Raw genomic sequence first — 20,773 nt, 5'->3', positions numbered from 1 at the left:
CTTAAAATCAGCAATCTGTGGATGCAGACAGGATAGTTATTGTAGCCTCGGATCTAGCGATGCACAGAAGGCGTGGAATTCTACTAACTCGAAAATTCCAATCCAATATTATGCCCCTTACTTATATCAAATGAGTAGGTGAATCGCTCAACTCCAACACAATACGTCTACAAGAGTTGGCTTGAAGTGGGAACTTGGAACACGTAACACCTCACTCTCAACAATGCAGCATCACAGTGTGTTTGGTAGCTCATGACTGCTTACTGATTCAATGCTTCGTGAAGGCGAGATGCCAAAGGTCGAAAAGTGAACAGTCGAGATGTGTGTGGAAGTGAGATTAATTTGATATGAAGTTAGATCACATGTGGACCTAGATGTGTGAATGGAAATGTGATCACAAAGTAGAGCATTTAATCTGACTACCAGTTGGTAACTCAGAGCTCGTGGCAACAGCGTACCTTGATTCGTTGGTGCTTGGTGAGAAGAATGTTGCGAGCTGCGAGATCACGATGTTGAATCCGTTTGGCCTCGAGAGCACGCATACCATTGACGATTTCTGATACAAACCGATGGAATTTGAGATAACGAGCATTGTTCTCCTGCTCTCTCCTCTCCTCTGTCTTGTTCCTCTTATCTTCGGTATTTTGGTTGAGTGACTGGAGGTAATTCAGCAAGGTGCCACCAGGCATGAATCTAGTCACCACGTAGAGGTACTCGTCATCCACGTACCATCCAATAAGAGGCAGAAGATGTTGCCTGCTGATGGCGGAGGCTTTGAGGATGGAGCACATCACCGCCACTTCCATGGCACCCACGAGTGCGTTTTTGGACTTCTGCTTGATTCGTTTCACCGCCACTTCCATTGGCGGATTTCTACCTTTGGCCTGCAAATTGACCCACATTGTGTCAGTGCGTAAACATTCACCACCTCTCTCACTTGGTCAAATATGTGGGGTGTTGAGGACACACCAGGTGATGCATTTCTAAACAAACAAGCAGGCTAGCTGATACGGCTTTCGGTGGAATTTGTCTCATTGCAGCACACATTGGTATTTGACGTACATGTCGTGGGTGAGTGCAGTCAGGTTGTGAGGCAGCGTTCGTCAAGATGACACGTCAACGTGGTGCTGAACTCGTAGGTGAAGCGGTGTATCTGTGGCGAAAGAAGTGTATTGTCATCGGCGGCAATAGAAACCAAGTCAGTGGATGTGAACGTGAGTGGATGTATCACAGGTGGATTTCTACTGTGACGGAGTGCTCAGACTTTGTGCAGCGTGATCACTCAGTCCAGCAGCCGAGCAGTCATTCAGGAAAAAAGCATTTTAACTGCGTGGGTGTTTTAAAGATGACTGGGTGCATTAACGACCCTGATGGCAAATATGCATCCAGAACATTGAATTCCCGCCTATATCCAACTGTAGCGCTAACCAACTTTCAGTCTGGCATAAGATACGAATGTTTCTGCGAACATGTGAATAAACGCGACAATTCAAATTCTCCAAGAAGTTGTTGCACATAGCTATTACGTTATACCAACTGACCCATTGACCGCCTGATGCACTTTCGCTGCACCAGCATGATTAGTTGCTTCGATGGGATGACATTTATAGACCATTTTACAATGTGTAACGATATCCTATCAGCTGAGTGCCCACTTATCCAATCCAGCATACGATGATCACACTTGAATTTGGGAGCAGACAATGCATCCCGAGTGCTTTTGGGCATTCCCTTTGCCAAATTTATGCAATTCGTTCTAAGCGCGATGCCTTTCTTACCTGTAGTAGAGACCAAATGCATCACCGGCTCATCAAGGAAATTCTAGACTCATAATATTGATGAGTATAGTCGGGCTTATGTAACGATGGCGACTCACCCGTTCTGGATAGAGTCCTAGTGTAACCTCACCAAATTCACCCTTTCCGATGGTTTCAACGCTTTCCTCCTTCACGACTGGTGCAATTTCTTTGAAGCCTGCAAAATGCCTCAAGTCCTTGTGGTAGATGAGGGAGACGCATTTACGCTGCTTCGCCTCCTCTGTGCCACACATCTAGAGTGATTCGAAAACAGCGATCAGTGACCGTAGTCACAACTTTACCCCTTTTTGCACATTCCTAATTAACTCCGAGAGAGGATTTCCTGTGAAGACGTGACCCTCAATCTCGACCTTGTATTGACTGCACATAGGGTAGGACGTGCCATGTGGACCCTTCAACAGGAGCTGCTCGTTCCTCGTGGAGAAGAGGACCCAATCCTCACCGCTGTTCTTCTGATCATCGACAACGTCCTCTTCATCCCCATAGTAGGCCGGAGTCAAGATATCATCAAGGTCTTTTTCTAAACAACGAATAATATGAGGAGGTTTAAAAGCACAATCTCGACGAAAGTGGTCGATTTTGCAGGAATGTGTAAGTGACGTGTATCAGATAACAGGGTGGATTAATCCACACCACAGCGACATTTTCACTCAACATAGCAGAAATGCGTGCTCAACGCATCTGCCAATTTGATGCATTTTGACTGATTGCATGAGCACTTGTCAACTATGGAGGCAAAGCATTGAGGAGTGTCGTAGTGTAATTTGGTGGGATTTAGCGAAACAGCAGTCACCTGTGTTAATGTGGTCATGCAGTGGTCATCTAGGCCTCTGCAGATTCCCACCTTCCTCATACTCATCTGTGTCAGGGGCATGACTTCCATTGTCTTCCACGTACAATAATTAGGCGACAAGTAAATGAGTCAGCCAATTATCTGAAGGAGTGCAAACTGCTTGTGGTTCACTGGAAAATTCCTGACGATTGCCCGCATTTCCTTTGCGCTTTGGCGGTCGCACGGGTGTACTCTTCGGCACCGAACTGTCATCTGTTTTAAGAGAAACACAAGTTTAGAACGATACTAGGTCTACCAAGGATTATGGATGGAAATGAATGGAGTGATACCTACACAGTATGACAGCGTGGTGAAGCGGTGTTTGCCTAAGTGCATATTTGTCTGGCTGAACACTTCACCCTTGGCAGGTTGAACTGCTGACTTGTGTCTTGGTGACATGGCTTTCCACCCACAGAAATAGCATCCTCGCGTCAGGCAAGTGTTGGGTTGCTATGCTGGTGAGGGTGGTAACTGACCCACAACAAATGGTACTTAATCGTGATTATGACTGGTTAACTAATGAAAGAGTCATAGAAGGAAAATATCTTGTGGGAATGGGTGAGGCAGTGAAGAATGAGAAGGGAATTAATGGGACTGCGTCTACTTCTATTAGGTACCTATATCAGGCACCATTGAATATCCTGATGCAGGCAAGAAAATATACGAGTATAATAATGGACTTTTCCGTTGATGGATCAGCCAACGCATCAATCAGGCTGGTGGTGTCGGTCAGTCAACTGATCGATCCAGCAAGTAGCCGCTTCCAAATAGAGATACCGTATACTCTCCGCAATTTAGAAGGGGAGAAACTTGTTGATGTTTTAAGTGCATTATCTGTAGGTGTTTTAAGTATGTGAGCTTGGATCCTATTGAGTCCTCCCAACCAGAACGGTGTGAGCATTTGGCCTCAATATAGATGTCTTTACTCGCGCATGAGTATTACTGGACAGAATGGGTAGTGGATGTGCTTATATGATTGCTGCCTAGTTAATGATAACACAAAATGTATCTATTCCTCTCTATTTGTAGTCTGTCAAATGGTTTTGACTGTACCGGGATGATTAGTATGCATGGATATAGTCTCTACATCTGATTGGTCAATTAGACGAATTTAGAAGAAGTGTCCATCGAGCAGTGTTTCTCAGTGCCTAGGTAATCCGACTACAAGAAGAAACCTGTGGAAAGTTGTAAAGGTGGTGTACATCAGGTGCCATTCAAATAAGTCTACGTCATTGAGTCAAAATGCACCACACTGCAGGTGATGCTGGAATCGTATGCATGGGTAAGAAGATGCAATACTACAGCTGTACCAAATGATCGAACTTGACGCTACAGTGCATGGATCGGCTCATTTTAAGTAGGCACAAAGAATTGTATGATATTGAATTGTCTAACTTTCGTTTCATTCCTGCAAGTGGGACTGGGTGCCAAGTGACAAGCGACGAGCGGCATGAGGCAGGTGGCAAATCTGTCTCTCCATGGACAAACAGACACTGGTCGGTGGTCCATGCACATAGCAAATGTGGGCACACGCCCACCTATTCTATCTTGTGTGTTTACGGATAGAATGAGATGGGATAGGAGAGGTTAGGTGGGTCATATAGACAACTGCCTCGATGTGCAAACTTCCCGGTATATTTGCGTAAACGTGCAAATGAGCGATTGATTGTGTACAATGGAATGTAGTTTTCTTCTTCTTCTATTCTACTTTTAATGGCTTTTTAAATTCTTTGAAATGATGTGGATGTGGCTCCTGCATGCTGCAGTCAGCAGCTCCTCCACTCAGTCATTGAAAGAGGGCATTAGCAAAATCACATTCTTGCTCTACCGCACAGGCGTGTACTATCCTTCTCACTGTTAGAGTGCCGATGAGCTTAACGACTAGGTGCTCAACACACAAATTCCTCCAGTCTAGATTGTGCCATTGCTCCGATGAGAATTTGCCATCATTCCCAGCTGCCGCATTCAAAACTCATTCATTTAAGACAAGGCTTAAACAACACGCCATTGAATTTGAAGACGATGAGAAATTATTTCTTAAAGGAGCCGTACAAGTGAGCCAAATGTCACAAGCAGCCTGTAGTCGTAAAGTCAAGTTATCCCTTACAATACGGAAGGCAAGATTTGTTTGCTAGCAATCGTTTGAGTGAGGAATTTTCTGGAGGCATTTTAATCGTAGAATCAGGTACTCCACCGACCAGTTGTTCACTCATTTAATCAAGTAGTTAGCCACATCTGTTTAGCATTGTGCCTTGCAGTTTTTACATACAGATGTAAAGAGAGAGCTGCTGTTGTCAAGGGCTGTGGTCAGTTTGCAGTATAGGAGACCACTAAGTGAGGCATACAAGTTGCCTAAATATCAATAACATTTGCAAGTAATTGCCAGAATGTGTCATCAATTCGCAAGCCAGTAGTGTAAAGTGGATGAAAACGCAGTTCTATTTGAAGCTGAAAGCACCACCCCCACCTCTGTACCAGTTCCTGCGAGGTAGAACCACTTCATTTCACAATTATGGTGCAATCAAACTTCGGTTAATAAGAAAATAATTGAGTAAACTACTAAATAAACAAGTGAATCACTAAACTGCAATAAGAGCCTAATTTATAAGGTTAATGCTCATAATTTACAGGAGTGCATGAAAACAATGAATTACGTTGCATTAAAGTAATCGACAGGCACCTCACCTTCTTTCATGTCAGGTCGTGATTTCTTTGATTCTAACTTTGTAATCAATCAACAATTGCGGGAGGTACCAGAGTCTTACCGTTGGAACAGCTTACTCCAATTAGCTCCGTCATGATAAATGGAGAGGAGAGCTTCTTTCGATTGCACTTTGCTTAAGCTGAGTCGGGTAACTATCGCACTGATGCCACTGAAAGGCCCTTTAGGCCGACTTGCTCGTTTGCAGCAGCCAATCAGGGGACTTGGTTCACGCCATATCTTCACACATTGACAGTAACAGTGCAGTTGTCAAGGCCACGCATTGTTGCTGCTCAAGAAATTATTCTTATCTTCATAGCTCAGCTATTGTCGCGCCCGATAGAATTCACAAAGGTCACCTTTTGGCATTGTTACAAAGCAGTTTATGAGCTTTCACCTATGTAATGTGTTCGTCAACCAGGGTGCCATCGGCGAATGGTCAGTGCGCAGAATTCCTACAGTAAAAATGCCTTGATATTTCATTATTTTCACTCCCTCAGACTTGGTTCCTCTGTCTCAAAGTACCGGCATTATGAATGCAGAATCATATTTGTACAAAACCACTGGGATTGTTCGCATGTTCACCAAGTGATTTTAAATGCTGGGAGGGAATTGACTGAGCACCTGAGTTCTTCCACTTCCTCGTATTCAAATAGGTCGCACTGCACCCTCATTGTAATTTGGTTGATGGAAATGTGGTGCATTCCTCAGATCACGTTGCTTGATCCTAACGTGATGCATCGTTTATTCGGTTCAATCTTTAGTGAAAAATGGAGAAAGTTCGGTTGCTCTAATTGACGGAGGGAAACCTCTCAAGTTGTCCTGCCACTGACACTTCCGTTGACCCACCAGTGAATAATTATATGAGTAGGGGAATTCACAAGTGGTTGAGGGAATAAAAGAAGTCGCAATAACACTGGATTGTATTAAGGATGAGGGTGGTAGTCTGTACAACCCATTCAGAGGCATGCATATACCATGTTTGAACAGTCGCCCAAATAGTTGGAAGGAAGGCATTGCAAGTGCACTAACTTCGTTGTTGTGCATCGAGCTGTCACAAAATCTGCGTAAGACTTATTTTAGTGATGCATTTAAAATTACAAGCACATTTGTTAGCTTCGAGATGGGATAGATGATTGATCAGTTGAGAGAAATTATTCTTCTTCGAGTCTCCCCGTAAGTGTGAGTCAATTAGTCTCAAAGTAAGTGGTGGCCTCCACCCCAACTGATTCAATTTACGCACATAGGCAAGTAAGGGTAACATCTTATTGTGCCTACGCTAACTGATGTTGCAGTGAGCACCCCAAACATCGTGAATAATTGAGACTAGCCTAAACAAGTAATTTGCCGTCCAGTTATGGAAGTGGAAGAAATAAGTATACGAGCTGTATTCACGCACACACAAGTTTACTTCGAAAGCATCACCACTCGAGATCAATCATTGTTTTCCTCAATGTTAGAGGCAAAAATTAAATGAGGTTCCGTCACCGAGGTGAATCTTTGTGCACCTACAAGGCAATGATTTGGCTCTTACCGAGTTGTGGCTGGAACGAATGCACAGCATTTCAGCTTTATCTGTAAATAAACACTTTATGCACAAATGATTAACATTGGAGGGTTGTCTAGCCAAAAGTACTTCGTGTTGGGCAAACCGCTGCCTAGAAGACGACGGAATCACAACACGAAATAGCAAAGGCTTACGAAAGCGTACTTCGCACCAGTATGACAAAAATAGCTGCAGTGTGAGTGTGGCATACTTACAAATACTTCAACACAGCGGTCCTGACTGTTTAACTTTCGATTGTTCATGTCAGGGAATGTGAAAACTGCAAGTGGATCACGTTAGACTATATGCTTAGAAGACTGGTTGATGTTACGAAGTAGAATTTTATGCATTTAAAGATACGTTTAATTTCCTACTGCAGGAAAGTTATATATGGAGAAAGTAGTCATGGTAAGCTGACGGTAAAAAAGGCGTTAGCTTATAGGCTTGGCAACGGGGGAAAAGTGTTCTCTACGATCCCAAATTCCTTAATAGAAGAAATCCAGCCCTTTATGAACAACTCTTATATTAATGGAATCTACGTTTATTGATGAAACTTTAGTGATGTCACCAACTAATTGATGGTCAACGATGTGGTTCCGGTCATTAAGTGATTCGAATCCATGGGACACGATGCACCACTGACTGGTTCCAGGCAAAATAAGCGTTGATTCATGCAACAAATCAGGGCAAATAATGCTCAACTTGAATGTTAACGGTTAACAAAGGCATTATTCAGCACTTTCCCTAATTTAAGGATTTTCTACGAATGCCCCCATCTTGTTTTTCTTCCTTCTCAATTCAGTGTTATTGGTTGACTGGAAAGATGTTGTGCAAGTACCTATCGACAAGTCTTATACACCGTGTACCACGGACGTAACATCTGGACTCCGCAGTGCGTCCCTTATTGCCACCCCGTTAAAATATATAACGTAATATTTCAAATCCAGTGTCCGATTTGGTGCAGGCATACAATACTAGCTCGCGAATAGCCACAAACATAACAATACAAGGAGGAATTCCATAATTCTGGTACAAGTTAAGAAAAAGCGTACATTTTTGCATTGTGTGAAATGCAATTCCAAACTTGAAGCAATTGTGAAGTTGAATGATTGACCGATCATCGCCAAGAAGGAGAAAGTACATGTGACAGTCCTCATTACCACCTTCTTTGTAGTCTACAACACTAGCATGCATATTGCTGGAACTGGATCATTCGGATCTGCTTCTAATTAGTTTCCATAATTTGATGGAGGATTAGCGTTGACGGCAGGTGGGGTCGCAATGTAATTTCATTTGGGGAACCAAGACAGGTGCTGAGCCGATGTTCCTTGATAAGAGGCTTGCATCCCTTGCAGAATCAGGCAAGAGGAGCTTTTGCCTGCATCAGATGAATACGTAATGCCCAATATGTGCCCAACGAATGAATGAGTTATAGTTTGTAGATTTACTTGATCTCATTTAGCCTAAACCATTGTTGAAGAAGGCAATTTGATAAAGATGAGGGTGAAAGGACAGCCCAATATTGTGAAGAGGAATGGAAGATTGGTTTAGCAGTAGGTTGTAAAGTCGATTATTTACGCAACTGCAGGCAAGATTGTGTTAATTTAGTGTTATCTAGCAGGAAAGTATCCACAAGTAATTTGTCAAGGGTGAGCAAACCTTGAATAGCCCACAAAATGCGAGGTATTTGCAGGTCTCGTAGGCAACGGTGAGCGGAAGGTTTGCAAATGTAATGATCTCCTTATTTGCCGCCGATGGGGTGTTTTTGATGTTAGATCTTAAAAGCGTTAATTGGCTATTCGCCCTAATATGATCAGTCAAACTGGCCGTATATTCACTATTGGAATGTAATGGGTATTGCCTTGATAGTGGCTCAATTAGAGGCATAATGAAGATTAAGTTATTTCTACGGTTTATTATTTGCAGGCATGAAACTTCATGCTTTCTGGAGCAAAGCTGCATTTTCCGCCTTTCATTTGTTTAAAGAGCTACCTACATAATTGCCAAATGAGATGTTTCGGCACCATCAATTGATGGTATTGCTAATGGCACAGTGAATTAGCGCTATGATCCAGAGAACAACGTCACGTTGGAGTCATGCATCAAACGGCAAGAGGACTTTTCAATGTTGGCATCACTACGCGGGATGACGCATCGGGGTTTTGCATTCAACATTGCAAACTGAGTTCAGCAGAGTATAATTACTCCCGCTGCCTGATACTACGAGATGCAAGCAACGCCATTTTCAATGCAATAGTAAAGTCCCCATGGCAGCACCTGGGTGAGTAGTACCGACCAACTTCACGTACAGCCAGATGGGCTTAAGAAGAGTAGTCTATGGGTTGTCGGCGACAATGGCCAAAAGTGCTGCCTACAGTCCATGCTATTAGAACTCTCGCAATGACTGCTGCTGAAGTCGAAGAAGTAACAGTTCTTACCACCACCTTAACAAGGGCAAAGTGCCTCGTTAAGAATAAGTGAACACTTTGTTTACCCAACAACTACCTCAAACTGTTGCTCCGTCAGCGTGACTCACTGTGCATCGCCGAAGGCTGCCTTATGCTTGGCAATGGTTAATTTTGCTTAGAAAATTGCGTCTGAGAAAACTTCGTCTAATTCATTGGCACGAAATAAGCCACCAGAAGCTTGCGTACTAGACACACATGACCAAAAATATAACAGGTCTCGATAAGAGACCTCGACATTGCCAAAGGGAGGCAAAGAATTCGCAGACGACCTTATCAGCAACTTCATCTTATCCAGAGGAGCCATGATCAGGCTACATCCCAACTCTGCCGGTCCAATCAGTGACGTTGCATAACAAGTTTTGACAAATGCCTATTCAAGGTGGTCGGATTGGCAACTGTGGTCCCTACAACGATATCCAAAAGGCTACAAGTGCTGCGACATATATTTGGCCAATAAAATTTTCCTAAGGACTTAAGTCATAGACCCCAAAACACAGCATGAAGCTTATTTTGCAGCGATTCAATAAAAATTTGTTTCCAAAGCACCATTGCGCATTTCCCTCGTCGCAGTTGTACCCTCAACCTACCATTAGAATGGAGTGAACTGGCACTTCGGAAAGAATGCTATCTGCGTGTTTCTGTCTGGCAAAACAGGAAAAGACTTGATAATGACACTGAGTTTCTTTTGTTTACTGGAGTTTTGCTGTCTTATTGGTTCGGATAAAACAAACTCCAATAGCTAGAGTGAATTGCTGCCCAATTTGTGTGATAGGTCTACTGTTAGCCAGCCCTGTGAATTTCCTTCGAAGGATTTCAGAGGTCAGTTTCAAAAGGCAAAATACATAACGATGGAGCGATGCAACAAAATTAGTGCAACTCTTGTGATGCCAACAATCAATTTCCACCTTCAGTTGATTGCAATTTTCACTGTGTCTGTAGGATGTATGTAAAATACACCGACATTTTCATTACGCCTAGGAATGGGCATGGAAATGTGTTAACAAAAGAGGTGTCCAAATTGCAGTGGAAACGTGAAACGGAGGTAGTTACTAGATGCAGGCATTGTTGCAGTGGCAGTGAAGTGTAGCTGGGCCACCACAAATAGTCGGATGGAAGACGCATGATTCGTGGATGCACTTTTCATCAAGCTCTTTATTTTTCGGTCCCCTTGTCGGACACAATGGTGGAGCCGTTGCCAAGTCGAAGCAGTATTGTCGAAATAATATGCAGGGATATTTGAAAAAGCCGAGGCCTCATTTGAAGTGATGAGAGGATGACCGGATGGTAAAGGATGAGCGATGGGCGTTGTAACAATAGTTTTTTGATGGTTACTGAAGACGGCATGGTAGCCTTAATCAACCTACTTTTCCATATGACGCAGTTTAAAATGCATTGCAGCAAATACAAAATAAAATCTTTGATTCTGTCAATTTCACTTATAATTATTGGACAAGTCAAGGTAAGGGCGTTGTGATTGAAATGACCACGGTCAGGAGGAGGGGTGATGAGAACTGGGCATGCTGGCTATCACAAGCTGAGGCATCTTACAAAATTTTGGTGCTTGTACCAATGCTCGAACTGTGCATTGAGTAGCATCAAGTTTGAAGTAAATATTTGGTAAATTTAAATGACCACTTTGGTATGCCGTGCCCTCAGAAGCTTTTGTATTTTGCTCCACCTCACCACGACAGACTGCAGGCAGAAGGACGTTAAGATGGAGATCAGAGTTAGGCAGGCACTAAATGCTATGACTCGGTATTTGTGACTGGAGTTGCCAATGCACTCAGTCATCTGCGAAATGCCGATGCAGTTGAAATGCTTTGCTGTTGACGGGATGCGCATCTGATTAATCGTAGGGGCCGCCCGCTAGTAATTCACCCAAAGACATGGTGAGGATGAAATCGTCCCAATTGGTTTTGGTTTACAAACCGAAAAATTCATGTTTCCTTGAACAGAACGGTATCATCTAACTTTTCCTGTCGTCTGAAAAGCTACACCCTTACTCGCCCTTTGAGACACAAATTGAAAGAATGAATGAAGGGACGAGGGCTCTACCCTCGCAGAGGCAAATACAAAGCATGAGTGCCAGTGAGGCTGGATGCAATGCAAGTCATACCACGACGGCTCTGTTACAAACCAAAACCACCTACTCTTTTGCCAATGCCGAACACTTCACTCTGCCCCTCTGTTTTGATTTAGGCACAAAAGTAGCTGATTGTGTCCAGCGAATTGTCATACCTGATTTAGTTTGCACCATTGTCCAAAAACAAAAGTGCAGTACAATATTATGAAGGCAAAGGAACAAATAAGAACTTGCGTCGACCGATTCGCATCCTATTACTCCAATTCTGATATATCCCTTAGAACAATACACTATTAGCAGAACTATGTTAATGGTGGAGAAGAATACGCCCTGAAGCAGGCCCTATTTATTTTTGAACATGGTGGGTTGGTATTCATAGGGGTGCATTGTACCTAAGTTACATTTTAGTATGCTGAAGCATGTGACAAAAGTGTAATCTGATGCATCGACTCCGTGACAGTCTGTCCTAATACTTTTGCAAAATTTGGCTCACAAAATAAGATTTGAGAGGCAAAACCGCACCTTTGAACATATTTAATCCAAATGTAGAAATACACTTTTTCTAAATCATTTCGCAGATCCGAATTCAGGAGGCTCCAATAACTTTCACCCTCACTATTGATGCAGACTTACTGAGAAATGTGGAGTACAGTGAATGGGAGGTGGCATATCATGGCAAAATTCTATTATCGAATGTGCTGTTAACACGGAAGAAAGTGGCAAATTGGGCGGATGAGTGGATTAGTTCAGATGTTTTTCGTTTGCGGGCGACACTACTACCCAAGGCCTTGTTTATGGAATGATGGGAGATTTTGCATTATTCGGTTCCAACCAATTTACACTTCCGCTGTGTTTGAAAATGCCGGTGTCAAAAATGTGCTTTAATGCAACGCCATTTGATAAGACGTTTACTAATCAACTACCATTGGTTTAAGCAAAATTTGAAGTGCTGGCTTTCCATGAATGCGACAACAGCCACATGGAAATGTGTTATTAAGTCTGACTAAGGCGTAACTTGCATCATTCTGGTTGTAATTTGTTGCAGTGTGAGTTTGAGTGTATTTCTTAAAGGCGTCAAATTGAAATTTGACAGAGGCATGCTTTGATCCAAGTAAAGATATTAGGATTTAAAATAAGCGCCGTCTGGACATGGAGAACTAGTGACTAGTCCGATTGTATTTTAAAAGCAAATTCGGGAGCATGAGAAACGTGGACGCATGTTTCCATGGACAGCAGATTTTCTATGGTCGTAATTTAAAACAACGACCCGATGTACAAACAACTGGTCTTTGTTATCCAACGTTAATGCGGTCAGAGATCACCCGCATTATAAAGTAGGCAGCTTCGTGATATTTACCGTGTACGCCTTATTGAAATACGCTTTTTGTCTAATTTATCATAGTCTACCAAAACCAATTCCCCATACATTATTTTCTCGAAATTGACAACTTCTTCGTAGCTTATGGTAAAATTCTCTCCATAAAAAAGACGCAGATAGGGAAAAATGACGCTCATTTAGGCAAGATTTTGCCTGGAATATTCAGATGAGATTTGCAGTGCTTTGTTTCTGAATATGCTGCCCAAATAGCAAATAACAGCGCAGATTTTCAAAAAAACACGCACGGATTTGATGTACTCCTTTATCCACGATGCAGAGCACTTTACATAGGCATACTAGATCGTCTGTAATTGGGTCACTTCGTGACAATTTGTCTTCTGATGTGCCTGCCAATGTGGCCGGGCACGAGAGCGGGGGGAATTAGTGACTCAAGACTTGGATGTCAAAAGTCATTTCTATCTAATTCTTGTCAAAACTGCCTCTTTACTGGTCAGCTTAGTGGATTACTTTAATATATTTCCCAAAGGCAGATAAGGGCAGACATAATGATGTCCAAACCTTTAAGTGCCAATCATTCCATATCGCCAGCCACGTCCTCCATATTCTCAAACTCAATAGTACATAGTTGGAAGTTGTCGAGTCTAGTGGTGCTTTCAGTTTAGGATGCAGTCTCATTCGACTTTGAGTGCCCATCTCAGCACTTCATTTGGCCGATCTTCTACTTTGGTTTGCTAGTCTTCCCCAGAATTGCCCCCCAACTCCAAGACGGCGCCAACGGTGACAGAATGAACTGGCACAATGGGAGGATCACCACCCACTTCAAGGGTGGTAGTGGACGCAGTAGTTTTATTTCAGCTGATCAATGTTATGCAACGATGATGTTCCTTGTATCAGTTGCTTTGCTGAAGCATTTGTGCGAGAGCAGCACTGACATGGTGAGCTGACGTGTTGGAGAGACATCATTTCAATCACCGCATTCCGATTTGACTAACCAACCCAACACTTCTTCCTCTCACACAAATTTTCCTCAAGATTAAATGATATCAGTAGCAAGCTTCGACCACGCTCCTGGGTTTGCGTTACGTTAACTCACCCTCAAACAGTCATTTGCAACTAGAACACTCGAGCCTAGAACAAGTGCCTACAATCTTGCATTTAAAAGTGAAACCCTACTCATCTTAATAGCTCACTTCGTTCTAACGCTTTTTCGAAGTTATTTGGGCTAGGTAACCCGGTGTCGTAATAGCAAGATTCAATTCATTTTCTGTGAAACTGCTGCATGCATAGGAGGACGTTGTGGCCAACGAGAGTGAAAGGTGCCCTCTTTCAATACCATTCCACCACCTTACACCGCCATCAATGCAAACTCAAGCATCACATCTGAAGTGTACCTATTCGTTGCGAGCTGCAAAGCTACTCATTCGGTCCAGCTTCCGTGACACTTTCACCACCATTACTACTACGCAGTGATAAGTAGCGAGTCTGCCTTCCTGCAGACGAACGTGGAGCATCCGGAGGTTGATACATACATCGTGTAGGCCAGCTACTCTCGGTCTATTTCGGTCCTGCTCAGTGCAGTGCACCGTCCATCACAATCTGAAATATGGTGGCAGTGAACTCAACCCACCCTGACGTAAAGCTTTGCAGAACAGATCGGGACTGAAGACGGGCGTTTGCAATTTAGGTTGGTGAAGACTGCGTGTACCAAGATGGCTCATCATAAACCAGGATAATTGGAAATGTAACACTTCAGTAGAATGTAGTCGTAATGCCAAACGCCCTTGCTCCCCCTTCTTGTAGTAGCTCCTCTTCAACTGCATTTATCCCAATTTTTTGGAAAGAAATAACGTGCTAATTTGACATTTCAGCTAACCATGTATTTAATTCAGCTAAAATAGGGGAGAATAGAGGAGTATGATAATGATGTTGTTGAAGAGGAAGGGTCGAATACAGCCAGTCCTTGAAACATTCCAACAGAATAATTCATTTCATCACAAATTCAACATTCTCTTAAATGATAATATGCACGTCAAGTGTGGGTCTACTGAATCACTCAGTGTTGGTCGCGTGTACAAGCATGTCTGCAGAGCCATAAGGATGACTTGATATGTACCGCTAGGCATGGCTAATGGTGCCTTTACGAGGAGCTACAAGTTACCATGCATCCGACTCACACCGCGCAAGTTGAAAATGCCTTTGGAGTAGTGAAACCCACGATTTGAACTAAAGTGCGATTGCAATTGACAGCAATACAGCAGCTTTCATACATTCAACTTATTGCCAGTACCCATTTTCTGTAAGACAAATTACTCTGCTTGATTGTCTTATCCCAGAAACACAAAGTGGCATCAGTAAAGACAATGCAATACTTACTAAGTTGTAAGATCCACCTAATCACCAACTGCAGTAATCTTCACTTGCCCAAATTTTGTCATTACTGTCGCATGCTAGGGCGTAAATGCTAATATTCCTCTCAAATTCGGATACACGAAGGACGCAAAGGGGATACATTTCAATGTGATTGTACTATGTGACCGATAAATCTCACTAATTCATCAATTACCTTCTCTATCAGTTAATTATGCAACGCCTAGTTGAAAGGTTTCTCCAAGGCTTTATCAGTAGAATGTAGCGCAATTTGTGTGAGTAAATGAGAATATCATCCTTCACAAGTAATACGGTGGTAATAAATTGCTACGCATATTGGAGTGGCGTATTCGAACAATCACATGACCAATGACTTGTGCCATGCAGATCCTTCTTCACGGTCGTGTTCAGAAGCATCAATGCGGAAGAGAGGGTTATTACCTGCCTACTTTACTTGCAAACACACCAAACCGTCAGCTGGCTTTAACCACTGTGTCAAGATGTAATCCCTATCCACAGCAGGTATAACAACATGTCCTAAAATGAACAGCATTGCACTTAATAATGGTAAACAGGCAGAAATGATTGAGTTAATGCTTCTGTTATTTCTGCCTTTTAAGCACACATTCCGACAAAACACACTAGCACTTACTCATTTCAATGGATTTTACAAGTGACAATGGGAGAGTCGGGTCTGTCATACTGCGGTGATTGCGAGCTAGTGTACTACACCCGCACTACAATTACTTCTGTCAAATTGGTGTAAAGTACGCTTTCGCGAACCTTCAGTGCTCCGATTTTACATCTCCTTCACTTTAAAGCAACAGTTCACCCAACAGGAAGTACTATAGGCTAGGCAACTCCCTAAAATGCAAAACAATAATAAAATGTATTTTCTACGAGAGAGCTCGTATTTTGCATACACAGATCGAGGTAGCATTCAATAACAGCTGAATCGATGTATTTGAGGTAAAATTTATCGGAGGACTAAAACATTATCCAATCGTAGTTTCAAATCTTAAAAGGAATCATGGTGGATCTCTGGTAACAATGCGGTAAAGTGAAATTCATCCAGTCACTTAATTCGTGTGCGTTAATGCGTTCGTGTGTGTGCGTGTGCACATGCAACTCATGTTAATTCCTCCCATTTTCACATTTGGACAGTAAAACTCACTTTGGCTAATCCCGATTATTTATATCGTCTGCAATGCTCATTGCATAATCAGTTAGTCTGCGCAGGAGAAGATGTGATCGTCACTTGCATATGTGCGCAAATCGAACCAGTTGGAGTGGAGGCGACCACTTACTTTGAGATGAAACGAGTCAAGCCTACAGTGAGACTCACGAGGGTTTTGCTAAAGATCTCTCTTGAAGTACGAAAGAAGTGCTCATGATTTGGAATCATGACAACGGCGTTAGTGCAGATACAGAACCTTAATCTCAACCATTTGAGGGACGCTTCAGACATTGTATGCGAGTGTGTATGTGTATGTGTATGCCAGGTCACAGGCGGGACGACACAGGTGTAATTTCTGCATAACTCGCAAGGATGAGGAAACACAGGTAGTCATCGTATAGCGATTAAAGCAACTACCCTTGCTCACCTTTTAATACGAGAGTAAGCCCATTGAATTGAGCATCGGGTTGAGTTCATACGACGTGCTGCAAGGAATGCACCACTCTTTTATTAACCACATTGCAGTGAGGCTACAATGCGGCTCATATGAGCACGAGAAAATGAGAGGTAACCAGGTGCTCAGTCGATTCCCTCTCCATCATCCAAATCGCTCACTGGACACAGCAAACAATTGCAGTGATATCAGAGACGGATCAACCTTCACTCCGTTGACCTAGTCTGGATCGTACTCATAACAACATTGATTCAAAGCAAGGAAACCAGGTGCCCGGGAGTGAAAATAATTGAACTATCAAGGCATTTTAGCCATGAGGTGCCTACACACTGAGCGCTCTGATAATGGTCTGATTGACTATCGCATCACACTGGTTTGTGAGATTAAATTGCACTGGAATGAAGAGGGAATCCGACTACTTGGAATGCTTTGGAAGACAAGAGTAGATGAGCTGTGAAGTTAAAAATAGTTCTTTGAGTAGCAACAAGGTGTGGGGCACACAACTGCGTTGCCTTTGCCAATGCGTGAAGAGTTGGTACAGACCGAGTATCTTGATTGGCTGTTGTAGATCAGAGTCTAAGAAAGGTGTCTCAAGAGCGGTACCTGTGCAAAAATCATTTGGATAATTAGAACAATAGCAAAAGGAGGCAGGTCTCTTATTGAAAAATGCCACAAAAACAATCGACTAAAGTTGCTAGCAAAGGTAAGTCGCCTAGTCCGCCCACCACTACTGATGGTCTTCTATTGGATGCCTAAATTCAAACTTGATTTCAGACTTGGAGAAGTCAAAGCATGACACGACAGAAGGTGAGTTGCACGCTAATTATCTTAATGCACTCCAGTGCTCAATAGCTTTATAGCATCATGAAAGTAATAACTTTACTTCAAGAACTAGTTTTCCATTGCAGTTTAGTCATCAGTTTGTTTGTCAGTTTGTTAATGCTTTTGCTTCTTTGCTCATTTGCCACAGATCGAAATAGTTTACATGCATGAAGAGCAGTAGTAGTGGCCCGCAATAACTGGCATAGAGGCAGGAGTAGTTCTCTCTTCTGCTAACCGAATAATTGCTTTTATCCACTTAACACCACCGAGCTGCAAATATTATTCCTATGTGGCCGACTGATGGGCGTCACCCAACTGTCATCGCTGTCTGTAGGATTGGTCACACACGAACACACAACACTAGCAATGTGTTACAGCACTCAACATCATCTGGCTCATGTTTTCACGTTTAATTTTCAGGAATGCATGATTGTCACTAAATGGATGTGGATAACTGATTATTTGTTTGACCGAATGATTAACTGATTGGTGATTGACGAGGTATTTAACCCACTGCTCCGTAGGCCAATTAAAATGCCTAGAGTAAATATTTCACTAAACTAATTGCCAATAAGCAGATCACTACTTCGCGTCGTGGAGAATAAATGGAAACTGCGTCACTACATGCCACTAGCAGCACTCATTTGTCTCGTGAGTCTCCTATGAAAGTCAAGTTCGCAAGGCTTCAAATTCAGTAGCGTGTCAGTTGGGCTGTCTTGAATGAATGCGTCTTGAATGTGTAGATAGTGAATGGTTGCAATCTCTTGTCAAGGAAATGATGCAGCCTCTATCAGAAGAATTTGCATGTTTCCCATCTAATCGTAAGCCCAAACATTAAAAGCATTTATTTGTGACAGGATGGGCAAACCGTTTGTCACTCATGCAGGAGTATCACGGTAGCTCGCCTATTTAATGCCATCAAATGCTATTTGCCACCTCAAATTGAGCACCGCCCATACAGCACAGCATCATAACTCACTATTTAGTAACACAATTGTTATTAGTGTGCTTAGTCACCCAGGCATTTCTATCATAAATGAGGCAGACTTATTCAAGCAGTACTGCATTCCTAGAGTTATCTTCAGCGCCTAAAACACACTCCGTTTCCAACCTTCCACAGGTTATCTTGCTCGAGTTGTTTGCCTAGACATTGCGAAATATTGCTTCATTTACACCCTCCCCGAGTTTGCTCATTTGACCCATATGAAGTGGATGCGATATGAAAATGTTCTCATAATCACAGTAAGGCCGAGGTCATGGGACTGTCTATAAACAGACGGAAAATGGTATGTCCTGTGCCGTCATTAACCAAGCAGCACTCATGTATGCATACGTCGAGCCCTATCCACTCAATCATACTCGTAAAAAAAGGGCCGAAATGTCTGTGTAGAGGCAACTTGTCTTCATCATTCCGGTTAAGAGGACTCGACAGCATCCAAGCTCATGCTGGTAGTCATCAACTGATGACATATTTGACACCGATAGTTAGTGCATTTGTGGTAGGGTCTGGTTCAGTTTTTACAGTGCCATCGATTGACACTGATCATTGACGAAAGAGGTGAGTAGACTGCTGGATGATGCTATTCAACGAGGTGTGACCTGCCTAATGTTGAAGTGAATACTGGTTAATGAAGTGCTGAAATTGCAGCAATCACTTATAAACAACAATCATGTGGTAGCGCATCTACCACGACCAACTTCAGCAAGGCAGATCCACTAACCCAAGAATACAGTCTGGAGTCATCTTAGTGAAGTACTGGCTTGAATCAAGATTACACAAGGCATTACTCAGGCATGTGACGGGTTTGTGTGATATCATGTCCAGCTATGGAGAAATATGCACAGTTAGGCAAAGGTGAGGCAGAAGGTCCCAACTTGGATACTTTGCTGCTTTAGCAATGCAGCTGCCAACCTGCGCAATTTGAACATCTCTAGAACTTGTGTGGTAAGGCAGCAGGATTTACCACCTCTGACGTAGAGGTTGGGATTTTGCTCGACACATGCAAATACCAAATGTTGTGACGCCTATTTCACGCACATCATGAGAGGGAGCACTGTAGCTGTCTCACATACCCACTTTAATCTTGGTATGTTATGTGCATGGTAAATGTAACTTGAGAAGGTAAGTCACTTCCTTGCAGGTGGATGATTTGCTATTGAAGAAAGAGGCAGGGGAGAAGTGGATGCTTCGGCATCGCAAGAATTGTACCACAAGATGACAAGCCCTAACACAGTGATCACACTGACAAATGGGTAGTGTGTGTCTGACAAGAAATGCTGCCTACATTAGTCCCAGTAGGGTGGGGGGTTAAGGCTACGTTCAGGGACGGTGAACAGCAACCGCAAAATACGAGGGGACGAGGCAAGGAGTGAGAAGCGCGTAGATAAATGATAAGCATTGACAGGGAATTGACTTAAACTGGACAATGATCTTCGCAGCGGACACTTCGACTACCAATTGCAATGTTGTGAAGCACGTGCTCTAATCCAACCGCTTTGTTCAGTAGGTTGGGGGAAATTTCTCCCAACATTGCATCCCCATACCTCACTTATGCTGCTCAATTACATATAGGTGCCATTCTCATTGCCTTTAAGCATGTGATGATCTTGTGTCGCCCGTTGGCCATCCTCTTACCGCTCGTCTGTCAACAGCACAGGCCGCTCATTGATGCCTTGATTAGTGCACGTGCCTACATGCACAAACACGTACAGCTCTCATTCCTCGCACTGCATGGCCGATCATACGAGATGGCCGGCGATGACCGCAGTATTTGCCAACCGGTTGAAGTGATCCCACCATTGCTTCCCTTTTGACTATCTCTGTTCTACTCTCATCCACCCGTCACTATCATCAACACCAATGAATGTGTATTTGCATGTAACACATAAGACAGGCACTATTAATGCTTCTAAGTATATTTGTTACACCTGAATTTAGACGAGAAGCAATTCAACGGAAACACTCACAAGCACGAGGAGATGGTAAAGGAGTCCACAGAAGGCGTCTCCAAAGACACACCTGGAACACATTCAAGTGATTCAACTCAAGCAAAATCTAACTGGAAGAAGGTCACTACTCTCCTGGTCTTACCCTCTCGTTTTATGGGAGGTGTGAAGAAAGGTGAATAAGTTGGCTCACAAGCCATTTACTCATCGCAGTCCACAAG

At 43.0% G+C, this 20,773-nt stretch overlaps 2 protein-coding genes across 2 annotated transcripts; one reads left to right on the top strand and one right to left on the bottom strand. All coding sequences in view use genetic code 11, as the record gives it.

Moving 5' to 3' along the window:
* Positions 1-358: 358 nt before the first annotated feature.
* Positions 359-3,048, bottom strand: EGR_10678 (Tyrosine-protein kinase STK; the record flags this gene model as incomplete). Its single annotated transcript, XM_024499927.1, has 6 exons — positions 359-370; positions 459-884; positions 1,877-2,050; positions 2,099-2,337; positions 2,782-2,862; positions 2,940-3,048. The coding sequence occupies 6 exons, from the start codon at positions 3,046-3,048 to the stop codon at positions 359-361; spliced, it is 1,041 nt and encodes a 346-aa protein (XP_024345661.1).
* A 9,599-nt stretch (positions 3,049-12,647) lies between these two features.
* Positions 12,648-20,735, top strand: EGR_10677 (hypothetical protein; the record flags this gene model as incomplete). Its single annotated transcript, XM_024499926.1, has 4 exons — positions 12,648-12,781; positions 13,532-13,721; positions 20,202-20,373; positions 20,545-20,735. The coding sequence occupies 4 exons, from the start codon at positions 12,648-12,650 to the stop codon at positions 20,733-20,735; spliced, it is 687 nt and encodes a 228-aa protein (XP_024345660.1).
* Between the last annotated feature and the right edge of the window lie 38 nt (positions 20,736-20,773).

This window comes from Echinococcus granulosus (assembly GCF_000524195.1).
Source record: "Echinococcus granulosus chromosome Unknown EG_S00250, whole genome shotgun sequence".
Taxonomy (NCBI): Eukaryota; Metazoa; Platyhelminthes; class Cestoda; order Cyclophyllidea; family Taeniidae; genus Echinococcus; species Echinococcus granulosus.
Note: the sequence above shows the minus strand (reverse complement) of the source record. Positions and strands in the feature narration are given on the sequence as shown.